Consider the following 25,605-nt stretch of genomic DNA (forward strand, 5'->3'; position numbering starts at 1 on the left):
CATAGCAAAGCAGGTGCTACCATTGCAGAGATCAGAGCACTTTGTTTTTTTTGTTTTTTTTTTTTTGAGACGGAGTTTCGCTCTTGGTGCCCAGGTTGGGGTGCAATGACTTGATCTCGGCTCACTGCAACTTCTGCCTCCTGGGTTCAAGCGATTCTCCTGCCTCAGCCTCTCGAATAGCTGAGATTACATACGCCCACCACCATGCCCAGCTAATTTTTGTATGTTTAGTAGAGACGGGGTTTCTCCATGTTGGTCAAGCTGGTCTCAAACTCCTGACCTTAGGTCCTCAGGTGATCCGCCCGCCTAGGCCTCCCAAAGTGCTCGTATTACAGGCATGAGCCACTGCACCTGACCTAGAGCATTTTTTATATTGTACACAATAACTTTTTTTAATGGAGATGCTTTATTTTCAAGCATAAAAGTAGAAAAAAGTAAAAGGAAGAATGGAACAAGAACTTTTGAAAATTATGTTTTCACAAGAAAAAGCTGCTTATAGATTTTGCTCACGTAATTCCCAAATATAATAATTCAGTCCTTTAAGATGACTTAAAAACATATTCCAAATGTGTTTGTTTATTCACAGTGAAATATTTGGTGATGAATCAGAGGTAGTCCAAAAAATGATCAAAATTCATTACCTAACATTCATGTTGAACGTGTTTAATCACTAAGCAATTATGGATTTAATATCTAAGATTGATTATCCTGTCAGATTGCCTCCCAGAATGTTTAAAATTAAGTTGCTCTGCTGCTTTGTCAGAAAAATATGTGACTGCTTATGCATGTCCATGATTTACACAAACACACATATTTGGTAATGAGACATACAATAGAGCAAACTGAAGTTATTCCTTTCCCCAATCTATAGTATCATTAACTCTTTAGTTTTAAACAAAGAAAAACCATATTTTATATGACTATGAAGCTTACATAATATAGTATAGGGAGTATGTCCCAAACTAATCTGTTCCAACAGGTATAAGAAAAATACAACAATATATGTTTAAAAGTTACATTCACTAAAGGCAAAAAAGATAATCCCATATGGTTTAGATTTTCCATAGGAGAATACAATTGAAGCAAGCTCTCCGGTGATAATATTCAAATAATTTATGTAAATTAGAATGGTCAAATGTTTCTGTCTTTGCAATCCAACTGGATGTTAGTATAAGTACTTAAATTATGGAATGCTTATAATTGCACAGCATTCCAGTAACTGATAGAAGAAAAGACAATGATAGATGCTGATCTTTATTCCACATCAAATGGCCTTGCATAGACTTTGCCTAACCAGAGCCTCAGATCCCAGTGAGTGCTTTTAAAAAGGGGCATTTTTCCCTGTTATAACACAGGTACTATTTTTGGCCTCACAAAGCCTCCAGCCTAGGCAGTGAAATCCCAGCTATAGACAAGTGCAAATAATCCTAGAATTTGCAAATATGCCACAGAAAATATCATTATCTCTTTTATGCCAACCCTCACATCACCACTAGTACTCCCATAGGCGGAGGGGAGACTGGCAAATATTCTTTACCCTCGAAACAAGTGATTCTGACAGACTGCAGATACTTGCCTCAATACAGGCCAACAGCTCCTTAATACAGCTTAGCAGATTTCATGAAAAAGGCTGCTTCCGGGCCGGGCGCGGTGGCTCACACCTGTAATCCCAGCACTTCAGGAGGCCGAGGTGGATGGATCCCAAGGTCAAGAGATTGAGACCATCCTGGCCAACATGGTGAAACCCCATCTCTACTAAAATACACACACACAAAAAATAGCTGAGCATGGTGGCACACACCTGTAGTCCCAGCTACTCGGGAGGCTGAGGCAGGAGAATTGCTTCAACCCGGAAGGCAGAGGTTGCAGTGAGCCAAGATTGCACCACTGCACTCCAGTCTGGTGACAGAGCAAGGCTCTGTTTCAAAAAGAAAAAAAGAAAGAGATAAAGTCGCTTCCTTGAATAAGGAGCACATCTCCAGTGATACTACACGATGCTACCCAGGCACCCACTAGTCCTGTGCAACAGTCATTTGATAAGTCCTAATCTAATGGTCTTGAAAGAGATAATCTTCCAAAGAGACTACAAAATAATTTGTACACTGAAAATATCAAGCACAACTGATTACATATCCGAGTTTTTCCAGAGGGAAAAACACAGAGCTAAGGACGCTCTACTTATTGATATCACAGTGAGGAACCAGAGAAAATACCTCGAATGATTATGAGACTTCTACATGGGATTCTAGTAGGGGAAACCAGGGTCTCTACTTTGATCTTTCTGAGTTGCTGTTCCATTGGCAATATTTTAACTATCTGATGGTAGTGAAAAATCATTTCAATATTTTAAAGTTACATTCTTGATTTTCAGGTGAGATACTCTTGGCAATATTTTAAAGGGCACAGTTTTCTATTCACTATGTTTGCTGACATATAGTTCAAATATAGTACAATATAGAAATAAAGAAATAAAATTCCATAAAGAACAAAGGAATCATATCGCAACATAGTAATTCATACCAAGCATCAAGAAAAGAGTGTAAAATAAACTGCAAAAAGCCTTCAGTTGAGCATGGTTAATTTTTTAAGTTTCGGTTATCTGAAATTTGGAACCTGGCCTAAATATTATCTTTACTATTTAAATTTGATTTTGATAAGAACTCAGAACTTTTACACATAAATGACTTGGGTAAAGTTTTGGAGACAACTTACACACACACACACACACACCCCCCCCAACAATGACAAACATAATTTGGTGTTTTCCAAATAGGCTTAATGAAGAGAATCATTAGCAAATATATCCAGATAACTTGTTGTCTTACGTATATAGTTGCAAATCAGCAATTTATTCTCGTATGTGACAGCTTTGCTACAGACTTTTAAAATACAAGAAAACATGGTTATAATCTGTAGCAAAACACTTGATATAACATATCTCACAGTAGTCTCAAATAACCATTTGGGTAAACTTCCGCCAAAGTTTATGAAAGCATAGTTTTGCAATGCATTTTTTCTTCGCTCAGACTTTCAGTACTATTAGGGCAGTGAAATTCTAAAATGAATTATTGAAGAACATTGTTTTGCAGTATCTATAAAAGAAAAGCTATCTGGTTTCAGTTATTTACTTGCACAACTAAAGCGTCAATCTAGAACAGATTCAGCACCATATCAAAAAGTCTACAGCAACTTGATCTTTTGTCATTTTTAACTGAGCTCATTTGTCATTTTTAACTGAGCTCATTTGACAAATTAATGAATTAACAGAGATCAATTCAAAACGGCTGCTCAGTGACACAATAATAATAAGCCAAATGTCTAGTACATTTAAATAAAATTGTATACATAGCTACTACTTTAAAGTCCCAGGGTAATTGACATGTGAATAAGAGCTCTGTAATATAATTTAGTTTTTTTTTTTTTTTTTTTGAGGCGGAGTCTCATTCTGTAGCCCAAGTTGGAATGCACTGATAGGATCTCGGCTCACCACAACCTCTGCCTCCAGGGCTCAAGGGATTCTCCTGCCTCAGTCTCCTGAGTAGCTGGGATTACAGGCGTGCACCACCACACCCGGCTAATTTTTTGTATTTTATTAGAGATGGGATTTCATCATGTTGCCCAGGGTGGTCTCGAACTCCTGAGCTCAGCTGATCTGCCCGTCTCAGCCTCCCAAAGGGCTGGGATTACAGGTGTGAGCAACTGTGCCCAGCCTATAATTTAGTTCTTTATCTGGTTGTATGCACAACTTGTAGTATAGAGCAGCAAACATTTATGACCATGAGTGTAGCTACCCAATGCTAACTCCGCCAACTGAAAGGTTTGTGGTGTTGGTTGTGGTTGTGATTGTTGATAAGCCATTAACTGATTTATGTTCAGCCTTTCCCTCTGTAATAAGAGGCACTCATCCCACTTTCATTGTTCCATTTACAAAAAAAAAAAAATTGTTCCGTTTGCTCATTTATAAATAAAATTCTCTATTCATTTTTCTGCTAGAAATCTTCAAAAAGCGAAGAAGAATGCAATTACCCCTTTTGTGGCCCTCATTTACAATAAAAGTTTGCACACTCCTTCCCCTGAATGCAGTCAGCAGCTCACTCTCACCCCAGCCCTGAACCACATTCCTCAGTTAACATGTAACTCTATACATTCTGTACTTCTCTTGACTGGTAGAATTGGAGGTGTTTACAAAGCTGACAGTACATTAGTTCAGAAACTATGGCAGCAAAAAGGTAAAGCTGGAAGGTTCCTCCACCACCCGGCTTTTCTGTCAACAGGAAAGGCAACACGGAAAGGCGTGAGGCCTTGAGTAGCGTGTGCATCTCGCGGGGAATGCGGTGCCGTTTTAAACCGAGTCCACCTTTACTAGATTGTTTTTGGTCGTCAGTGGAGACGGCTTGCATTTAACCCTATCGGCCACGTCGTTAGAGCTATCCACAAAGAACATCCTGGCTGTACACAGCGAGACTATAATTCTTCTGTACTCCTTCCTGAAATTTTGGTTCAGTAGCCCGTATATAATGGCATTGAGGCAGCTGTTGAAATAGGCCATGTAGTAACTCGCCACAAACAGCCACTCTGGGATCCTAGGCACCATGCTGGCGGGGTCAGAAGCCACGGCCAGGCCAATGAAGTTCAGAGGAGCCCAGCAAATGGCAAAAAGGACAAAAACCACAAACATGGTGACAAAATTCCTGAAGTCCTGTGGTTTCAGCCTGGGTTTGCGGTCAGGCTTCACCCTCTGTCTGACCTGGAGAACCAGGATCCATATTCTCAGGTAACAGAAGATGACAATCATCATGGGGACGAGGAAGTGGAAAACCACCACAGCGATGGTGTAGGCAGAGCTGACGGACTGTGCGAAGGTGCACGAGTAGATCCTCGGGTCGTACTGGAGAGTCCCGGCACGGAGGTTGGGCAGGACAGCCACCAGCGTCAGGAGCCATATGAGGAGCACATAGCAGAAGGAGTTCTTGCTGCTGTACAGTTTGTCGTACTTGAGACTGTGGCAGATGTAGCAGTAGCGGTTGATGGCAATGCCGGTGATGTTGAATATTGAGCCGATGACGCTCAGGCCCATCAGGAACCCACTGATTTGGCAGTGCAGATACCCCAGGTTCCACCCATTGTTAAATATCGACGTCAGCACCAACGGGTACGGATAAACAGCCACCACCAGGTCTGCCACCGCTAAGCTCACCACAAAGATGTTTCCTGAAAGAGAAACGTTTAGAAAATACAGTGAATACCAGTTCACACTGGGTTTTCTGTTACAATTGTTAAAGAAGGAGCTGCTTCTGCCTGCAGCTCTGATGACCTGACGTCACAGCTGCTGCCACACTGCAAATGAACTGGAGGCCATTTCACAGGACGCCAGCCCACTGCCACTTGTGACATATCAAATCCACTGTTCACACGTTCCCGCCTCCCCAGAACAGGCCCTGTTCCCTGTTCCCTGTTCAAAACTACTGTCTTTCAAACCCTTCAGTTTCTCATTTCTTAAAAAGTCCTGAGATCAGAATACTTGCATTCCATCTGTTGTTCTAGAGCCTTCTACATCACCTGAGCAATCTCATATGATGTTATGTCTCCAGCCAGCCACAACTGCCTTAAGTTCAAGTCTTCATTCCCTCTGGAGTCCTGCAGCAGCTCCCAAGGGGCCTCTAGCTTCTGTTCTCGCTGATCCCACAGCGCGGGAGTTACGACCGAGAGGGCTGTGTCATCGGCCGTCTGGATGAGAACACCGCTTCAATCCATACCAACTGTCCAACCGGGGCACGTTACTTGACCTCCCCAAGCTTCTGCCTCCTCTCCTAGATGATGGGATAATGAGCATCTTCCTCTTAGGGCTGCGGTGAGCATGACATGAGACTATCTGTGGCGAGTGCCATGCACCGTGTCTTACACCAGAGAAATGTTCTTATTCTACGACTCCCTCACCTTGAACCAAAGGAAAATGCAGAAATTCTCCTAGATTTTATAAAGAACTTATGTTACAAAACTTAAACCCTAAATAGTCTAACTATTAATTTTCTCAACATAGCAACACATATTTAATTATAGAAAAAAAAAAACTCTGGTCACTTTTTAATTTTTATTATTTATTTATTTATTTATTTTGAGACCGAGTCTTGTTCTGTCACCCAGTCTGGAGTGCAATGATCTGATCTTGGTTCACCCTAACCTCCACCTCCAGGGCTCATCCTCCCACCTCAGCCTCCCAAATAGTGGGGACCACAAGCGCACACCACCATACCAGGCTGGTTTTTGTATTTTTGTAGAGATTGGGTTTTGCCATTTTGTCCAGGCTGGTCTCAAACTCCTGGGCTCAGGCCATCCACCCACCTCGGCCTCCCAAAGTGCTGGGATGGCAGGTGTGATACATTGCTCCCAGCTACGTTAGTCAAATTTTATGAGATGTTCTGCAAATATGGTTTTTCCCTTCTGCGGCTCTTCTGCCTTTGTTTCTTACTATTCCTTCTGCCTCGAATGGCTCCTCACAGCAACTTTCTAAATGTTACCCGTTCTCCCAAGTCTATCTCAAATAGAAATGCCGAGGCCTTTGCTCGTTTGCCCACCTAGAGGTAAGAGCCCACCTAGAGGTAAGAGCCTCCTCCTTTGAAGGGTCTTAAACCACTTTGTACTGCTTTTTACTCAGGTTAAATTATAATAAATTCAATTCAGTTTACATATTAAATGCATATATTTGGTGCTGGGGAAACAGGAATTGAGAGACAGGAAAAGCCAAAAAAATTACACTAGAGTGGCCAGGAGTGGTGGCTCACACCTGTAATCCCAGCACTTTGCGGGGCCGAGGTGGGTGGATCAAAAGTCAGGAGTTCAGGACCAGCCTCGCCAACATGGTGAAACCCCGTCTCTACTAAAAATACAAAAATTAGCTGGGCGTGGTGACAGGTGCCTGTAATCCCAGCTACTTGGGAGGCTGAGCCAGGAGAATTGCTTGAACCCGGGAGGCGGAGGCTACAGTGAGCAGAGATTGCGCCATTGTACTCCAGCCTGGGCAACAAGAGCAAAACTCCATCTCGAATTAAAAAAAAGAAAGAGAAAATTACACTAGAGTAAGCAGCAGCACCAGAGCATACACCGAACCAGAAGCAGTGAGGAAAGGGGTGCGCTAGACAGGGACGGAGGGAGCCCCAGGTGGAGGGACAGAAGATTTCACCTTCTATTCTATTGACCTGTAAGCCAGGCTTCCCTGCCTGACTCGAGACAGTGGCCCTCGTGAGTACATTTCCTCATATTTGCAAATATGAGTACATTTCCTCATATTTGCAAATATGAGTACATTTCCTCATATTTGCAAATATGAGTACATTTCCTCATATTTGCGTCCTAGACCACACCCAATAAATACAGTGACTTTTGCTCATACACTTGATGAGTTCATTAAACTGTCACTTCCCAACATTTGAAATGAAACAGCCCATAGCAGTCATGATGAAAGAAAGGTAAAATCTGTGCCATTTATTTAGGAATTTCAGATAAATTGTCATAAAAGCAAATTCTTTAAAAATTGGTTGTATTCATCCAAATTAAAGTTACAAAGGCAAGTTTATTTTTCCCACAGATCACTTTCAATTAGTGTTGAAACACCTCCATTCCTAAGAGGCATATTTTAATAAATTATTAGCTCAAAATGTTTAATGCTTTAGAAGTATCTATACTATGTGAAATTCTGTTCCAAATTAAATTATCATTCTAACAGCACATTTTTACCCAGAGTGTCATGATGACAAACTGGCCTAATATTGGATTTATTTTTAAAAGACCTTAAAAATGAAATCACAAATGATGTCGTAAATTTCTTTCATGGCTCGAATACCCTGCTTCATTTATTTTATAGTAATTACATTGCCTTATAATTCAAGTAATTACATTAATTAGATCATTAGTTTAATTCTTTGAATTAATCCCGTTTTACAAATGCTTGGTGAAAATTAATTAAGCCACAGACTCCATACAGGTATGGCTATCAGGTAGCTCACATAAAGCTTTAGCACAGGCGTTCATGTGTGCATGGGGAGTGTGTGGTGTCTGGGGGAGAAGGAAAAAGGGAATTTCCTTTTTTCTTTTATGAAATTCACCAGATAAGAGTAATTGAATTATCCAATTATAATTATACACATTATAAGTTCATCTATTCCATTCTGAAATCTATGTAACTCCAGACATACGGACAATCTACCCATTTCTACAGATATCCAGGACTGTATGCAACAAGCTTAATAATGCATTCTGAAATGTCAAATAATGTCTGTTCGTGGGTAACGATTTCTTCTCTGTTGAATATAGTTCCAATCCTTACTGTGGCAGAATCGTAGAATAATAGGATGTTAAAATTGAGAGATGTGTTAATGATCTCCCTGGATAATTCCTAGTTTTTAAAGATGAGAAAACAAAAATATAGAGTTAAATTGGATGAAGTCATACGACTGCTTAGTGAGAGTCAGGATTATAGCAATGCTATGAATTGGTGTTGTTCAATGTTATTTCCCTGAGAAAGCTCCTGTGCTCCTACAGATATGAGACTCAGAAACTGGGCCCTGTGGCTACATCCTGGCTTACAGCCTCTCCAGGCACAATTCTAAAGAAGCATATTAGAACTAGAACCTTCTAAAGAGAAGATGGGGGAGGAAAACACTTAGAAGTCAGTATGCTGGCAACAAGACGGACAGCAATCAGCCTCACCAACTATAAAATGCACAGTCAATATTTGCTCCCAGGAATAAAACTTTAAATTGGAAGTGAAATATGGCATAGATATGAATAAAATAAGGTAACAGACAACTAAAATGTCAGCTTGCCGGGAATGCCTTCCTCAGAACTAGTCCCGTGAGTCCCTTCTGGGAATGACACAGCAACACGGCGTTGCTTTTCTGTTTATCGCAATTATGTCTCTACTTCTCCCCATCTCCCACAGCCCCAGCTGTCACCTCGGTGAGGACACTGCCTGCTTTGACATCTTCTCCCTCCACCTTGAACAGTACCTGGCCGAGGGTTAATCAATGTACGGTGGGTTTATATTGTGTCAACTTCACGAAGCTGAAAAGACTTTTTCTTGCACCGCTCCAGGTTAGTGTTCCCCACAAGAGGCAATTGCGTGAGATTTTGAAGGCAGAAGTGCAGCAGCAGATTGCTGTCTGTGCTCAGACCATCTGTGTCAAGTGCCAGATGCCACTGCAAGCTCGGCGCTCTGAGTCTTACCTGCTGCCCTGCAGGGGGTGGGCGGCAGCAGTGTGCCCACAGCTTCTCCAGCTCCTGCTCACCTCCTCCTGGCTTGGAGGAAGTGAGAGACCAATTCATAAGGTGAGTTTTGACCATCCTCCAGAGCTCCAGTCCTTCCTCCCAGGTTCTAGCTTCCCCTGCATCCCCTCCTAACATCAGCTTTCCTTCTCAACTCCGTGAACTTTAAACAGCAGCGCCAGATACAGAAGCGAAAGCCTCAAATACACTATTCCATCAGCTCACACAACTGCTCGAGCAATTTTGCTTCTTGGATTGATTGAACCCAGACTGATGCAGAATTTGGTTCTGGAAGTGGACCAAGGAGAACCTTTGGGAGGGTTTCTCTGTATTGGTTTTGGGTTACCTGCAGTTGATTCTGTAACAGGACTAGATTTAAAGTATTAGAAACCCTATTTCCAGTAGTTAAGGGACACTGGTAGTCACAGCCGCAGGGGCAAAAGAATTCCTTAAAAGACCACCTGGGCCAGGCGCGGTGGCTCACGCCTGTAATCCCAACACTTTGGGAGGCTGAGGCGGGGGATCACAAGGTCAAGAGATCCAGACCATCCTGGCCAACATGGTGAAACCCCATCTCTACTAAAAATACAAAAATTAGCTGGGCGTGGTGGTGTGCACCTGAAGTCCCAGCTACTCGGGAGGCTGAGAATTGCTTGAACCCAGGAGGTGGAGGTTGCAGTGAGCTGAGATCGCACCACTGCACTCCAGCCTGGCAACACAGCAAGACTCTATTAAAACAAAACAAAACAAAACAAACCTGTACTCACCTTCCAAGGTGAAAACAATGTCATTGTATCACCCTCCAAACACTAAGATGAAAAACAAAATACACCAACCATACAATGGGTTGGACGTACTAAACAAACCCATTTCCTGAGTGACTCAAAAAGCTGTAGTGTGGACTGGAGCCCAGAACAAGGCCCTGAAGGCTGCTCAGCCACCTGATCCATCTGATCCAATGGCTATGGTTTAAATGTGTCTCCCCCAAAATTTATGTGTTGACACTTAATCGCCAATGTGATGGTATTGAGAGGTGGGGCCTTTAGGAAGTGATTAAGTCATGAGGGTGGAGCCCTTACAGATGAGATTAGTGCCTTTATAAAAGAGGTGCCAGGGAGTTGTTCGTCCCTCCACCATGTGAAGACTCAGCATTCATCTGCTCCAGAAGACACAGCAAGAAGGCACCATCCTGGAAGCAGAGAGCAACCCTCACCAGACTCCAAATCTGCCAGTACCTTGATCTTGGGCTTCCCAGCCTCCAGAACTGTGAAAAACACGTTTCAGTTATTTACAACTTCCCAGTCTATATTGTTATAGCAGCAGGAACAGGCTAAGACACCAATGGTGCTTGAATTGTTTCTATGGTTGTCCCTTGGTATCAGCAGGGACTGGCTCCACGATCTCCATAGACACCCAAATTCATGGATGCCTGTATTAGTCCATTCTCATGCTGCTGATAAAGACATACTTCAGACTGAGCAATTACAAAAGAAAGAGGCTTAATGGACTTACAGTTCCACGTGGCTGGGGAAGCCTCACAATCATGGCGGAAGACAAAGAGGAGCAAGTCACATCTTACATGGATGGCAGCAGGCAAAGAGAGAGCTTGTGCAGGGAAACTCCCCCTTATAGAACCATCAGATCTTGTGAGACTCATTCACTATCTCGCGAACAGCATGGGAAAGACCTGCCCCTGTGATTCAATTACCTCCCGCCAGGTCCCTGACAACACATGGGAATTCGAAATGAGATTTGGCTGGGGACACAGCCAAACCATGTCAATGCTCATGTCCCACAGTTGGCCCTGCAGAACCTGTGAATATGTGAAGTTGGCCCTCTATATCTTTGAGTTCCACATCCCTCAAAGATTGTATTTTCAAGCCATGATTGGTTGAATCCCTGAAAGTGGAACCCATGGATATGGAGGGACCACTGCATGTAATAGGGAGACTGTAAGAAGGCCTTAGCAGGCACATTCAGATGACTCATAACACGGACCCTTAGTATTTTGCAGCAAATCTGTGCTCTCCTTTGCAGATACCATTTTTTACTTCCTACTTGACCTTAGTAGAGTCTGAATGCTTGAACATGGACACCCAAGTGACCATGTGATCTGAAAGCTCTCTCAAGGACCAGGTGCTGTGTGACCTACCAAATCATAAAGTTGCCCATCACAACATCAAACAGAAGCCGTGCATCCAAGATCTGGCTCCAGCAGCTCCTGAAGGCACAGGGAAGATGCATGAGCAAGTGGCTTAGAGGCCATGGCCCACATTCCTGCCACCCTGCCTCCATTCCCTCAGCATGCTCCTATGGCCTCATGAGGATGTGCCCCTGAGCAGCTGAATAAGAAAGAAAAAAAAAAACCTTCTTGCCTGGTTTCCATATGGCTTTTCATGATCTACGGACACTACCTGAAACTGGAGGGTTGCAGCACTACAGATCCAATCCAGTATGGCCCTGAAAAACAAGGATGGAGGAAGACCCTCCCAGGAAACAGAACTTGGAGCAATGCTTCAAAAAGAACTTCAAACTGGTTGTTCATTTGTCCTGGAAGGAGAGAGGGCCACAGGTTCAGATCTGCACTGATTAATGGGCAGTGGCTAATGATCAGCTAGATCAGGGGTCCCCGACCTGATGGGGACAATGGCTAATGGTCAGCTAGATTCATAGGCAGTGGTTAATGGTCAGCTCGATCAGGTTGGAGATGCCTGATCTAACTGACCATTAGCCACTGATCTAGCTGACCATTAGCCACAGACTGGGTCCGTGACCCGGTAGGAACCAGGCTGCACAGCAGGAGGTGAGTGGCACGTGAGCAAGTATTACCGCCGAAGCTCCCCCTCCTGTCAGCTCAGCAGCGGTATTACATTCTCATAGGAGCGTGAACCCTGTCGTGAACTCCATGTGAGGGATCGAGGTTGCACACTCCTTATGAGAATCTAACTAATGCCTGATGATTTGAGGTGGGACAGTTTCATCCCAAAACCATTCCCCCACCCTGCCCTGTGGAAAAACTGTCTTCCATGAAACCAGTCCCTGGTTCCAAAAAGGTTAGGGACCATTGAGCTAGATGGGCAAGGATTTGGAAGAAACATAATTAGAAAACCAGTTACGGGGCTCTGGAGAAGACATAGGCACACAGACCTCTCAGAATGGACACTCAGTGTGAAGATATTTGTGTCTTGATGGTGGAACCTGTGTATATCAGTTAATCTGTCTTTGGCTACTAGTCCTTGACCAATGGACTCACAAAGTTGTCATGGCAGCAAGGATAGAAGTTATTCATGAGCTCAGCAGCAGATCACTCCTCATGAAAACTGATCTGGATGCAGCCACTGTGGCACTGCTGGATGTCCAGCCTGCCGAGAGTGGAGAGAACGCCAACGGAGCACTGTTCCCTGGGAAACTCAGCCAGATGCTGCTGGTAGGTGGATTACATACCACTTCCATCATCAAAGGGAGCAGTGGTTTGTTCTGGCTGGAACAGAGACAAACTCTTGAGTATGGATTTGCCTTTCCTACCTTTTCAGGCCCTTAAATCTTCCAGCAACCTAACATCCACGGACTTAAAGGATGCCTTATCCACCATGATGGTATTCCTCATGGCATTGCTTTTGACTAAGGAATTCCTCTGACAGCAATGAAGTACAGCAATGGGGCCATGTCCTGGGAATTCACTGCCCTACCAGTTTCCCATCTCCAAACAGCTGACCTGACAGATTGGTGGAATGGCTTTTGAAGGTTCAGTTTCAGCACCAGGTGGGTGAGCCGAGGGTACAGACCCCTATCATGTGGCACCTGCTATAAATCAGTGATTAACATAGAGTGTTGTTCGTCCCATGGCCAGGATTCATGAATCAGAAAATCAAGGGTGAAAATGGCTGCTCATCCTCTCAAATTACCCTGGTGATACCCTAGCAAAATGTTTGCCTCCTTTCTCTGAAACCTTAGGTTCTGTTGGTCTAAAGTCTTAGTTCCCAAGGGAGCAATGCTTCCACCAGGAGACACTTCATTGGTTTCATTAAACTGGAAATTGAGACTAGGCACAGATCCTGGCACTTTGGGTGGCTGAAGTGAGTGGATCACTTGAGCCCAAGAGTTCAAAGCTGTAGGGAGCCATGCTGGCACCACTGCACTCCAGCTCGGACAACAGAGTGAGATCCTGTCTCAAAAAAAAACAGAAAATAAAAAAACTGAGGTTGAGAGTGCCACCTGGGGGCTCCTCATTCTAGTGAATCAATAGACAAAGAAGGGAATTACTGTGCTTAACGTGTTTAGTCCTGATTATCAAGGGGAAACTGGGTTATTATTACACAATAAGAGCAAGGAAGTACAGGTCTGGCATGCCAGAACTCCGTAGAGTGTCTCAGTGCCCCTGTGCCCTGGGATTGAAGCCAACGGGAAACTAACCCAATACAGGCGGGAATGCCAGTGTCCCAGAGTGTTAGGAATGAAGGCTTCAGCCACCACAACAAGCAAAGAGCCAGAGGGCAGAGGGAGCGGGGAGGACATGGTAGCTCCAAATACCCACTACGGCCACCTGGCCAACTGCAGAAATGAGGGCTAAAATAATTATGAGTATTTCCTGCTTGCTTTACCATGAATAATTTGTGAATATAGTAATAACTTTGTGTCTCTTTCCCTCTGCTATTCCCCTGCCATCTCCTATAAGATGTGTTAGTAGTGAACCTTGTATCTCAGAATTTAAGTGATAGGATATCAAATGGGAAATGTGACTCAACTAGAATAATAAAAATCACATAAAGTTGGATAAAAAGACTGTACTTTCTTTTACAAAGAGGGTTAATGTATTTTCAATTTTACAAGCGATAGTTGCATCGTTAGATGGAAGCATAATGTTGATATTTCCTTTATTTTGAAGTTAAATATGGTTAAAAGAGATCTATAGATAGAATCCAAGTTGCCAAGGGGTGGACTGTGTTGAATTAGTGTTGCGTCAATCTAGCTGAACCGGAACTATGCTCCCCAGAATTCCGTTTTCTGCATAATTATAGGATTGCCTCATCCACAAAAAAATTTTTTGTAAGATTTGGGAAGTGGAAATGGAGCAGCAGCTATTTTTTTATTTTTATTTGTTTTTCTTGAGATGGAGTCTGGCTCTGTCACCAGGCTGGTATGCAGTGGTGCGATCTTAGCTCACTGCAAACTCCACCGCCCCCCACTCTCACACGGGGTTCACACCATTCTCCTGCCTTAGTCTCCCGAGTAGCTGGGACTACAGGCATATGCCACCATGCCCAGCTAATTTTTGTATTTTTAGTTCAGATGGGGTTTCACCATATTGGCCAGGATAGTCTCGATCTCTTGACCTTGTGATCTGCCCACCTTGGCTTCCCAAAGTACTGGGATTACAGGCATAAGCCATCATGCCTGGCCTGCAGCAGCCATTTGTGTAATGCTTTTTTTTATGCTAAATATGCCATCATTAACTAGTGAAACTCTCAGCTGAGTGAAAATACAGGAATTTCCTATCCTGGGCCAGACTCTTACCTTTTATCAGTCATTTTTGCTCTTTTTTAGAAACCCCACACTCTGCAATCCTCAGGCTGATTTGCATTTGAATGAATATTTCTGCATCACTTTGCTTTTCTGGGAATTACACAGAAATCTATCAACCTGTCTGACACTGTGCAAAGTTTGGACCCTGTGTCTGAAGTTTTCATTAACAAAGAAAATGTGTATTTCTGAAAAACTTCTATGTTTCTACAGCTCTGGTCATCTTTTTCCCCATTTGATAATCTCCAAATCTGTGCAATGATTAAAACTGCAGAGACTGGGTTTCCTTCTGCGTGTGGGTTAGCAGGGCCCATCACCACAGCAAGCCTGGGCTCCAGGCGGTTCCTGCACATCCTCTGTCTTTCACAGGTGTTGTTGTAGATGCTGCTGGCGCACTTCTCCCCAGAGTGTCTGTGAGTGCTGAGTGCCTTCATTTTGCAAGGACTGCCTCCTTCCCCAAGACTGCCTTCAGTAATCAAAGAGCCACTGACATTGGGACAAATGACCAGTCCCTTTGCCTCAAGTAATGGCAACTCTGCTGGATTGATGCCCAGAGGCCCCAACTTACGGATGAGGCCAAGTCTCGGCTTTCCCTGAGATCCTATCCCTTCCTGACCCCTTCCCCTGCCCTGGTCTGCTCTCCTCTCTTTCTTACAAGCTCCCCCGAGAGTGCGCCCTCAGCAAAGCACGAGTACCAAGCCTCTGTCTCAGGTTCTGTTTCCAGCAAACCTAAAATAGACCTTCAGCCCTATGATGGGATTGGGTGGTTTCCTAAAGAGGTTGCTGGCTTCTTGATAGAAAAAAGGAGCTACTTACTATGGTGTCTTACAGACACAAACCAACCACACAGGGTAAGAGTCACGGACTGTAGCCGCCTCCCTGCACCGCTCTTCCAATACTGGGCAGGAGTCACGGACTGTAGCCGCCTCCCCGCACCGCTCTTCCAATACTGGGCAGGAGTCACGGACTGTAGCCGCCTCCCTGCACCGCTCTTCCAATACTGGGCAGGAGTCACGGACTGTAGCCGCCTCCCCGCACCGCTCTCCCAATACTGGGTAGGAGTTACAGACTGTAGCTGCCTCCCCGCACTGCTCTTCCATGCTTCCGTCCTCGCTATGTGTGCATCTGCTTCCAATATCATGGCAACGTGAAACCACACACATTTGCCCAACAGTCTGTCTTCCGCTGAGACTCAGGTCCCCACTGTGGACATGAACCTTTACATTCTCACGGTGAGCGCAGAGCCCAGCACATAATAGGTGTTGGGAAATCATTTGCTGATTGAACTAATGCACCCTTGGACTCTGAACTGCTCCCTCAGAAAAGCAGAAATTACCTGCTCTTCTGCTGGTATCCACTAAGATGCTGGTTTTCCCAGCAGGTCAGTATTCACCCCTTTCATTTCAGACGGGACTTTAACCATGTGGAAAGCCAGGTTAGAGGCCCCCTAAATTACTGTTCATGAAGACTAAAAGAAACTGAGTGTGCCTGAACTTAAGCATCACAGTGATAAAGACCAGTAATAAAGAACTATTTACAAACTTGGTTTGTGTTTTTTAAAATTCCACGTGCATACCTGTTAACTGTGTGACAAGAGAAAGCTGAGCTATTGCAGGTGTGTAAGGAATATTCTCTGGCAGTACAAGGGAAAGGGAAGGGCTTTACTTCGAGGCCTCGAAGCACACAGTCAATGTTTTAGATTCTTAAATGTAAGGAGACTATACCTTAGAAACGTGTCTTTTCAGATTACTACAGGCAGTGTGCACCATGAGTGTAGAAACAAAAGCCAGATTCAAATCCTGGCCATGCCACTTGCTAATGTGACCTCAGGTAAGTCACAGCTTCCCACAGCCTCAGTCTCTTAACGTGGAATAAATCAAGCTGCTTAGGGCCGTGGCGAGGATTTGAGGGCATGTGGCCCATCTTCCTTTGCAGGATTACTCACTCATGTCTTACTTCTCTTCCCCTGTGATGGAAACCACACGTCTTGCTTCACTGAAGGTTCCTCACTGGCACACAGTCCTGGCTAGGGAGGATCCTCCCTGATCCCTGCAATGGAACAGGGGTCTCTCCATAGCCGATGAGCCTCCTCTCACCCCGTGTCCCTCCTGCCATCAGCCTCACTGCTCCCCTCCACCTTCCACACACGGCTCTCCACAGCACACATGACAGCTCATCACCCTGCAACACCCAGGTTTAAACAGCGCCGCAGTATTCGGTGACATTCTTGGTGACCCCTTCTCCATTAACTCCTTAAACTCTCCAAACTATAATACTCTTTTCGTGGGACACGCCGTCCACACACCCTGTTCAAAGGATGCACTCTCCTCCCCAAACCCGTTCATGAGACGCCACCCGCCTCACACAGTGTTCACGGGACATGCCGTCCTCACACCCCATTCATGAGATGCCACCTGCCTCACACAGTGTTCACAGGACACGCTGTCCTCACACCCCATTCATGAGATGCCACCTGCCTCACACGGTGTTCATGGGACACGCCATCCTCACACCCCGTTCATGAGATGCCGCCCGCCTCACACAGTGTTCACGGGACACGCCGTCCTCACACCCCATTCATGAGATGCCACCTGCCTCACACGGTGTTCATGGGACACGCCGTCCTCACACCCCGTTCATGAGATGCCACCTGCCTCACACAGTGTTCACGGGACACGCTGTCCTCACACCCCGTTCATGAGACGCCACCCACCTCACACAGTGTTCACGGGACACGCTGTCCTCACACCCTGTTCATGAGCCATGCTGTCCCCCTCACACCCTGATCCTGGGACACACCGTCCTCCCCACACCTGGTTCATGGTACTTGCTGTGGCTTGGACACCCTGTTCCATCTGAGCACCTCAGGGCTCCGTTGCCTCCTGGACCCCACGTGTCCTCCTGGCTCATCCCTTTCTCTCTCTATCCCACTCTGTCTCCAGTTCCCGTCTGGTCTCTAACTTGATTGTTGACTGCTGCTATAGAGAAAATTGATGGAGCTTGGCACTGCTTTATATTATACACAGGTATTGTACACTGTACACTTTGCATTGTACACTGTATTGCATATAAACTGTATATACAACACGAGAGACCAAGGGCACCAGAGGTGTCTTTAAGAAGTCATGCACATTCCTGCTTGTTCCCATCTGGATTTCAGTCAGTGTTAAAGGTGGAACATCCTGCAAATAATCCTGCTCATTTTCTATGCCCGGTTACTGTCTTCTGAGAAGGGTGGTTTAGTGAGACATTTGTAACTTGTAAAACATCCACAGTACAGCCTGACTGGTTCAGCCTTTCACCCTTCCACGGAAGATGAAGTACTGATACTGTACCTTTATTCGCTTAGAGAATTTAGGATGAAACTTTAACAAAAACAAAATCATAATACTTCAGCCACATTAACAAGCAATCAAAAAAACGATATGAACTCTCTTCAGCGTAGGAGTCTTTTTTCCTTAGGCCCTCTTCCGAACCTTGAAGGACTCGGTGAAAACCCCATCTTAAATAAACAGGTTAACTGCACTAAATAATAACTCTAAACTGCTAAATCCAAAAGAGAGCTTTATTAAAAATGGCACAATCATAATAGAACCCTGTTTATATGTGAAAGTTAAATCAACGAGAGGAAAACAAGTTAACACTACAAAAGTGTAAAACAATATTGTCATAAAAGTAAAAGTTAAAACTTTGATGCCATTTTTATGTACTTAGAGTATTTAAAGACCTGTAAGTATGAAATATTGCATTCTGCCTTAAAAATAAAAATATATTTACATATCAGAACTCCACACCAAGAATACTAAATAACAAAAGGAATTTATACTGCTTCTGGGAATGTTATATTTAAATCATAATACACTTTAAGTATACGGCAAGTCATCTAGTTCTTACAATATTAGTATTGTCCCAAATTAACAAGTGAGGAAACCGAGCAAATTAGGTCACTTGCCCTAATGTCACACGCATGGGATGGCAGAGCCAGGGTTTTGCTCCAGGCAGTAGGTTCCAGAGGCCATGTGCTTCAGAGGGACATACCACAACAAATATGACCTATAATAGCACTAATCTTCCATAGATAAGGAATGCTCAATCTATAAAGATATATATATTATATACGTAAAACAATCTTTAAAAAAAAGTACACGGTAAAAGACTGTATGATACCTAAACAGACATATACACAAATGAGAAAAGCTGAAAGTATTCCAAATTCAGAGGGAACAATTAAAGGAGCTAAAAAGGTAAGTAAATAATAAAAGGAAAAAATGGAATGAAAACTAACCAGAAAAAAATCTTAAAAGTAAAAATTGCAATTTAAACCACATCTTAAAATAAAAACGAGTGAACCAGAATTTTCTCTTGAAACAAAATCGTGTCCTAAGCTCCTATAGATGGACATAGGAGGCATCCAGCAAGTATTTAAATAAAGAAGGAGGGAATTAATGCATGAAGGATGAAGGCACATTATCCCTTCCAAGATCTAAGAGTTCTATATTCCTAAACATGTTCAGAAAATCATCAAAGAGGAAATACTAATTAACGATTACACATTTTCATAATCCACCACTTAATAACTATGTAGGAAAACAAGTATAAATGGAAGTTCGCAGCTCGTTCTCCAGCAGCCGTTTCTTCAAAAGACCTGTAGCCCGTGCGTTTTTCTCTAATTGTTACGCTGTGTCTCCATCACTCATCAGTTTCTTCGAAATTCTCTCACTAATTCTGTCTCCATCTGCTGCTATCTCACATGTGAACTGGTTTTCACATCTCCCACTTATGACATTGTTCTCTCCTCCTAAGATAACAACTTTAAAACATTCTCATGATTGCTTTAAGCCCCAGCTACCATCTACCAACCAACTTTCACATTTCTCTTGAAAAAGTTTTCTGCTATATAAATATGCTCCTATTTTCATACCTTTGTGCTCCATGTCTTATCTTTGTTTGAAAATAAAAAGAACACATATTTCAAAAGTGCCTTGATAGAAAGTCATCTCTTTGAAAGTAGAAGCCGCATTTGACCCAAGCTTAGCACAGGACCTTGAATTTTTACAAATCCTCAAAAATTTACCAACCATTTCCATTCTGCCTTATACTGTAGGAATGCACTAAGTATTTATCCAGATACATATTCAATTCAATAAGCACCAAAACTACTCAGTATCAAAGCAAGTGAGCACGCTTTTGAACTGTACGCTTAACAACTCAAATTCACCTCCATTAACCTGAATAATATTCAGCACCATGCAGATGCATTTTATTTCCTGTCTTTTCTTCTGAGACTGATCTTCAATGTGATTGCTGGAAGTGTACAGCTCTGTAGAAAGACAAGTGTTTGAGCACTTCATCCAGAGAATCCAGCAGTTTATTTCTAATCTGCAGCATTATTTAATTGCACTAAAAATCACAGAGATACCACATACAGCCCTCAGGTTTCTGGTCAACGTGATTATTTGAGAGAGGCAGAAGTGAGGCGGCTGATTACCTTCACGAAGAGGCAGAGATGGCGCCAATGATACCGTGCAGAGCTCTGTGCATGCATAAATGCTTCTTTAACAACAATCCACGAATTGCCTCCTTGGTACTAGAAAACTCTAAAGGAGTATGTCAATTTCCTTTTTAGAAGAAAGGGTATTTCTATCAGCAAGGCAACTTACAAATACTTAGAAAAAAAGGGAAAACTCAAGGCACCTTGTAAAGATCTTACCATTCACTTCAGTTATTCTGGTGATTATTTTTTAAAGGTGCTAAGGAAGAATGGGTAGAATGAGCTCCAAAGACTGTGTGGAGATTTAAAGTGACTTCCAAGGCGTGATACTTTTCAATGCAGATATTTTTTAAACAGAACCATCAAATGGCAGTAAATACTAATAGCAGGAGGTTTAATCTAGGACTATTTTATCCTTGGTTAACTTCCAAAATTGCCAAGAGAAAAATGATGCTGAAAGCCAGCAAAAGTAAGCTCTATCTTTTCTGCGATGAATTTAACACCGAAAATTCCTGTCAGAAATACTTTCTTATGAAATGAATTGCTGGAGGAACCAAAGATCAGACCCAAATTCAATCATGTACCTGAGAGTCTGAAACTACTGTCATAAGGTTTACAGGGGATTCTGGGAATTACTTTGACATATTTGTAAAAACTTAGAGTTCCATAACAATGTACTATACAAACCAGGATAGAAAGTCATAGAAATCTGAACAACAGCTAAGAATACAAGGGGGGAAAATCAATAAAATGTCTCTAGGGGAAAAAATGGCTTTGAGTCAGTAATTTGAAATATTGTGGAAAGCTACAGGAGGGAACTACAGCAGTGCCAGTAAGAAACCTCTCGGCTTGGAGATCGCGTGAAGCGGGGTTAGCTTGAAATCATTTTCCAAGTCTGCACAGCACAAGTTAGGGCGTAGGTTTCTCAATAGTAGCATGCTTGCCCAAGGAAGCCACTGTTGCTTCTAGAGCTGATTCACTTAAAATTAGAGAACAGCTGAATATCGAAATAATCAGTCTTTAAATCTCAGGCCTTCTTGTTGCAGAGAGATAATGGTTGTTACAAAAGGGAAAAGTCAGACAATGGAGATTTTGTGTATTTTGCAGAACATCACAAATGGGAATTCGATTCTAACCGTTCCATTTCTGACTGATTTCACTCTTCCAGTTCACATTGTCTACTTGTTTTTTTAAAACATACACTTAAAAATAAATGAACATTTAAAAAATAAAAACAATCTAAAAAGAACTAGTCATCGGATGCATACTAGTAATAACAGCATAATACTATTATTTGTACCTCAAAATGATAGGTAAGTGGGTAGGTAGGATGGATGGATAGATGGATGGATGGATGGACGATGGGTGGGTGGATGGATGAATGGGTGGCTGGATGAATAGGTGGGTGGGTAAGTAGGTGGACTAATGGCCAGAATCTAAGTTTATCCTTCTAGTATCCCTATAAGATAAGCGGCATCTTAAAACAGCCGTGGTACATCCAAGATTTGAACCAGATCTCTGAGGCCCAAAGTCCACATTCGTTCCGTACTCTATGCATCCTCTCTGAGTGGTAATGCAGAATGGATAGTTATAACATTCTATAGAGACCTAAAAGAAACAAGTGCAAGAGAGGCTTAGCACAGTGTCAGTCATCAGCCAAAGAGCCATCCTGGGAAACTACTTTTTTTTTTTTTTTTTAACATATACTGACAAGTTTACCCTACTGTGCACACAGATTAAATAATAATAATAAACTGCTTTTGACAGGTGTCTTTCTAAAATGCATTATATCCCTGTCTTCTTAAGAAGAACACACCACTCATGATGACACCTCTCGCTGGTGAATCGAGTGATGATAATAAATGCGTTCCTGCACTGTGCCGCTTTCAGGAGCAGTTAATGGTGAGCAGGGTTATTTGCATTCTCACAATGTAGGCACAAAAGGTTGTGCTTGTTCTGTTTCTCAGACCTACTTTTAATGAGTGTATTTCAACCCATGCTGCTTGCTATGATGTGCTATTTCTTTAACTGTGTCAATCTTCCTCCTAACTTCCTGCTCATAATCTACAGGGAACTAGACACCAGCATCACAGTTTTGTGGCACTCTAAGTCAGAACAAATCTGTAGGTGAGAGCCTGTCATTTTTGCTAATTTCCATATATTGGCCGTATTCTACCTCAGTTAGATTGCCAGATAATTGAATTTTAAATGGCAAGATAGTATTGTACTCTTGCCTGATACTTTGTAAAATAAGTTTTATTTAAGTATAATGTACATATAGAAAAGTGCATGAATCATAGGTCTATAGCGCAATGATTTCCAACAAACAGAGCACACCTTTGTTAGGTGTACCCAGAAAACAAACAAGCCAACACAGTATTACTTGTTTTATCCTTTTCAAAGTATTCTCATATGTGCCATTTCACTACAGTCATTGCAACACTCTTATGAGGCTAAAAGGTTAGGTATTATCTGCAATTCGACAAATGTGGAAAATGAAGTTTGGTATTTAGCTTCGCTGATTTCTGAAATCAGAAAGTGCACAGCAAAGATCTAATTCCAGCGTTCCATTGCAGGAATATTCCATTATGCTATCAAATTTACTCAGAAGATATGATATGGCAGTATCACTTCTATCATCAAATTGTGGACACGAGTAGAGCGAATATTCTGTTGGCACCACAGACGCCAGTGGTTGCAGCTTACTTCGGCTGTGGCTGTCCAGTGTCCCTGCCATGCAGGTTGTTAGCCATTTTCAATTTATTCCCTGGGAAATCAAATGTCAACACAGTCCCTTGAGGGGAGGAAGGTGGCAGAAATCACGGCAATTATACCAACTTTCCAAAGGAAAGTGATGGTTCAAAGCCTAGATGCTTTCGCCTTCTCATTTCTTCCATTCTCTTCTTCCCATCATTTCATCCTTAAAGCCAACAAAATTCATTTAGCTGAAATGGGAGGTCTGAAAATCATCAAAACTTTTAATAAGCATACCAAAACTTATATTTGAATCAGCTATCCTTACCACTGTTTCAAATCACCATCCATTCCAGAAATTCTCAAATGGCTTGAACTGCACATATAAACAAAAAATCCCTATTATAAAAATACGAAACTTCTAAAGTTGGGTGGATTAAAGCTCACTAAGGGGCTCCCCTTAAAGCGACAGGAATGTAGTATTTTATGGATTGTCCTCTTAAGAGTATGTCTTAGCAAATAAAATACAAAGTGTGTGTAAGGAGCGATTTTCTTAAGTTCTTTTTCAGAAAACACAAGAAGTAAAATTGTTCAGGCGAGAACACTTTTTACTTTTTATTTTTTTGAGATGGAGTTTCACTCTTGTTGCCCAGGCTGGAGTGCAATGGCACGATCTCTGCTCACTGCAACTTCCACCTCCCAGGTTCAAGCGATTCTCCTGCCTCAGCCTCCCATGTAGTTGGGATTACAGCCGTGTGCCACCACCCAGCTGATTTTTTGTATTTTTAGTAGAGACAGGGTTTCACCATGTTGGCCAGCTGTTCTCGAACTCCTGACCTCAGGCAACCCACCCACCTTGGCCTCCCAAAGTGCTGGGATTACAGGCGTGAGCCACCACCCTGGGCGGTGAACACTTTTTAACTGAAAGGTTCTGCAGGATTCAAACTTCCCAAGTGCTGCAGTTGTTGACAGCAAGGAAGCAGGGCGAGCTCTGGAGGCCAGCTCTGGGAATTCAGCCCTGCTCACACTTCCAGTCCCTGTGAACAACCTGCAGCCCCAGTTTCTCCTCTGTAAGGTGAGTTAAGAACACACCACAAGGATGCCCTGGGATGAGTTAACCCAGTGCTCCCAACCTGTTTGGTCCAGAGAAAGGCGTTTTTGTGGGTAGGAAGGAATGAGCCTCTTTTGGAAAGCAGAATTCCTCCAGTTATTATATCAGTCACCTACGAAGTGAGCTTATTCTATTTACAAACTCAAACTCAATTCATGTTACTAGGTGCCTAACTAACTAATTCTCAAATTACAAACTGCAAAAGCATTACGGGGGGTGGGGAGAGGCAGGGGTGAGTCCCCCCAAAAGGAGCTAAACAAAATTAGAGCTTTTCTTAACTACCTAGTTAAAACAAAAATATTGATCTTGGCAGACATTTAAGTGCATGTTTCCTTCCCCACACCTTCTCCCAAAAGTGCCTCCAAATAAAAAACTAGTTTCTTCAGAGAACCAAGCATCTAATCATCACTTAGAGGTCTGAACATCCAGTATCCTAAGAACAAACTGTCCACAGGTTCCCCCCAGAACAAACCAGTTCAATGCATTGCTGGAGGAAAAAGCAAGTTTAACTCAAGCACAAAATTATCTGCAGTTGCATATGATACGTAAGTGTACTCTTTCTGCTCACGCCTGGCTACCTGCCTCCTCTAACACAACAACTTCTGTTTTTAAAGTGTCAACTTGTTTACTTGGAGGAGCCGCGGCCTGCCGGACACAGCATGTTTAGGGGCCTTTTTTTCGACTGTAGGCTCCTAACGACAGACTACTCTGAACAACAAAACCACTGCGGCTGCTCCAGCATTTTGCCAGCTTCTGTGTTTCCATATTTTAACAATGTTAGGAAAACTAAGTCCCATGTAAGACCCAGCAGTTGATCATTTCGTTGCAGAGGCTGCTTGAGGAGCTTTCTGCAACCTGGACCTGATGCTTCTCAATCTAGTAAAACTCAGACGGGACAACCAGACGGGAGTGTCCCCATAGGAAAGAGAACGCGACTCTGGCGGAGCGTCCCATCTCTTAGGGGCTGCGACTCCGTGTCTTAGAAAAAGGCACTTTCGATGGGCAGGCTGGAGGAAGAGTCCCCTCTAATAAGAAAAGTGACTCCGAGCCCGCAGTGTTCAGAAACAAGAACCCGGTGCTGGGGAGGCTGGCTGCGGGCGGAGGGGCGCTGGCCCCGGGGGCGGCGCGGGCCCTACCTGCGTTCCGGAGCTTCTTGTTCCGATACACCGACAGGATGACCAGCAGGTTGCCCAGGACGTCCACCACGATGGTGAAGATGAGGACGCAGGCCAGCGCCGATGCCAGCCACGAGGGCTGCGGCCGCGCGCCGTCCCCGCCGGGCCCGGGCTGCGAGGCGTTGGGCAGCGCGCTGCCGTTGCCCGGCATGGTCCCTGGGCGCGTCCCGGCCGCGGGGCCATCGCCCGCCTGGCCCCCCCTCCCGGCCACTTTTTAAGGCTCCGCCCGGCGCTCCCCGCGCCCACGCCCCATCCCGCGCGCTCCTCCACGCCGCGCCCCCGGACGCCCACGCCGCACCGGACGCCACGGCCAGGTGACACCTGGTGTCCGTCGCGAGCCCGCTTGGACTCCC

General features: G+C 43.7%; 1 protein-coding gene across 1 annotated transcript; it reads right to left on the reverse strand.

Annotated features, from left to right (window-relative positions):
- Positions 1-1,847: 1,847 nt before the first annotated feature.
- On the reverse strand, positions 1,848-25,605 carry MTNR1A (melatonin receptor 1A). The gene is made up of 2 exons (XM_001090972.5): positions 25,214-25,605; positions 1,848-5,211 (listed from the first exon to the last, which is right to left on the reverse strand). Exons 1-2 carry the CDS (start codon positions 25,401-25,403, stop codon positions 4,343-4,345), a joined length of 1,059 nt encoding a protein of 352 aa, XP_001090972.1. The 5' UTR covers positions 25,404-25,605; the 3' UTR covers positions 1,848-4,342.

The sequence above is a fragment of the Macaca mulatta genome, chromosome 5, assembly GCF_049350105.2.
Source record: "Macaca mulatta isolate MMU2019108-1 chromosome 5, T2T-MMU8v2.0, whole genome shotgun sequence".
Taxonomy (NCBI): Eukaryota; Metazoa; Chordata; class Mammalia; order Primates; family Cercopithecidae; genus Macaca; species Macaca mulatta.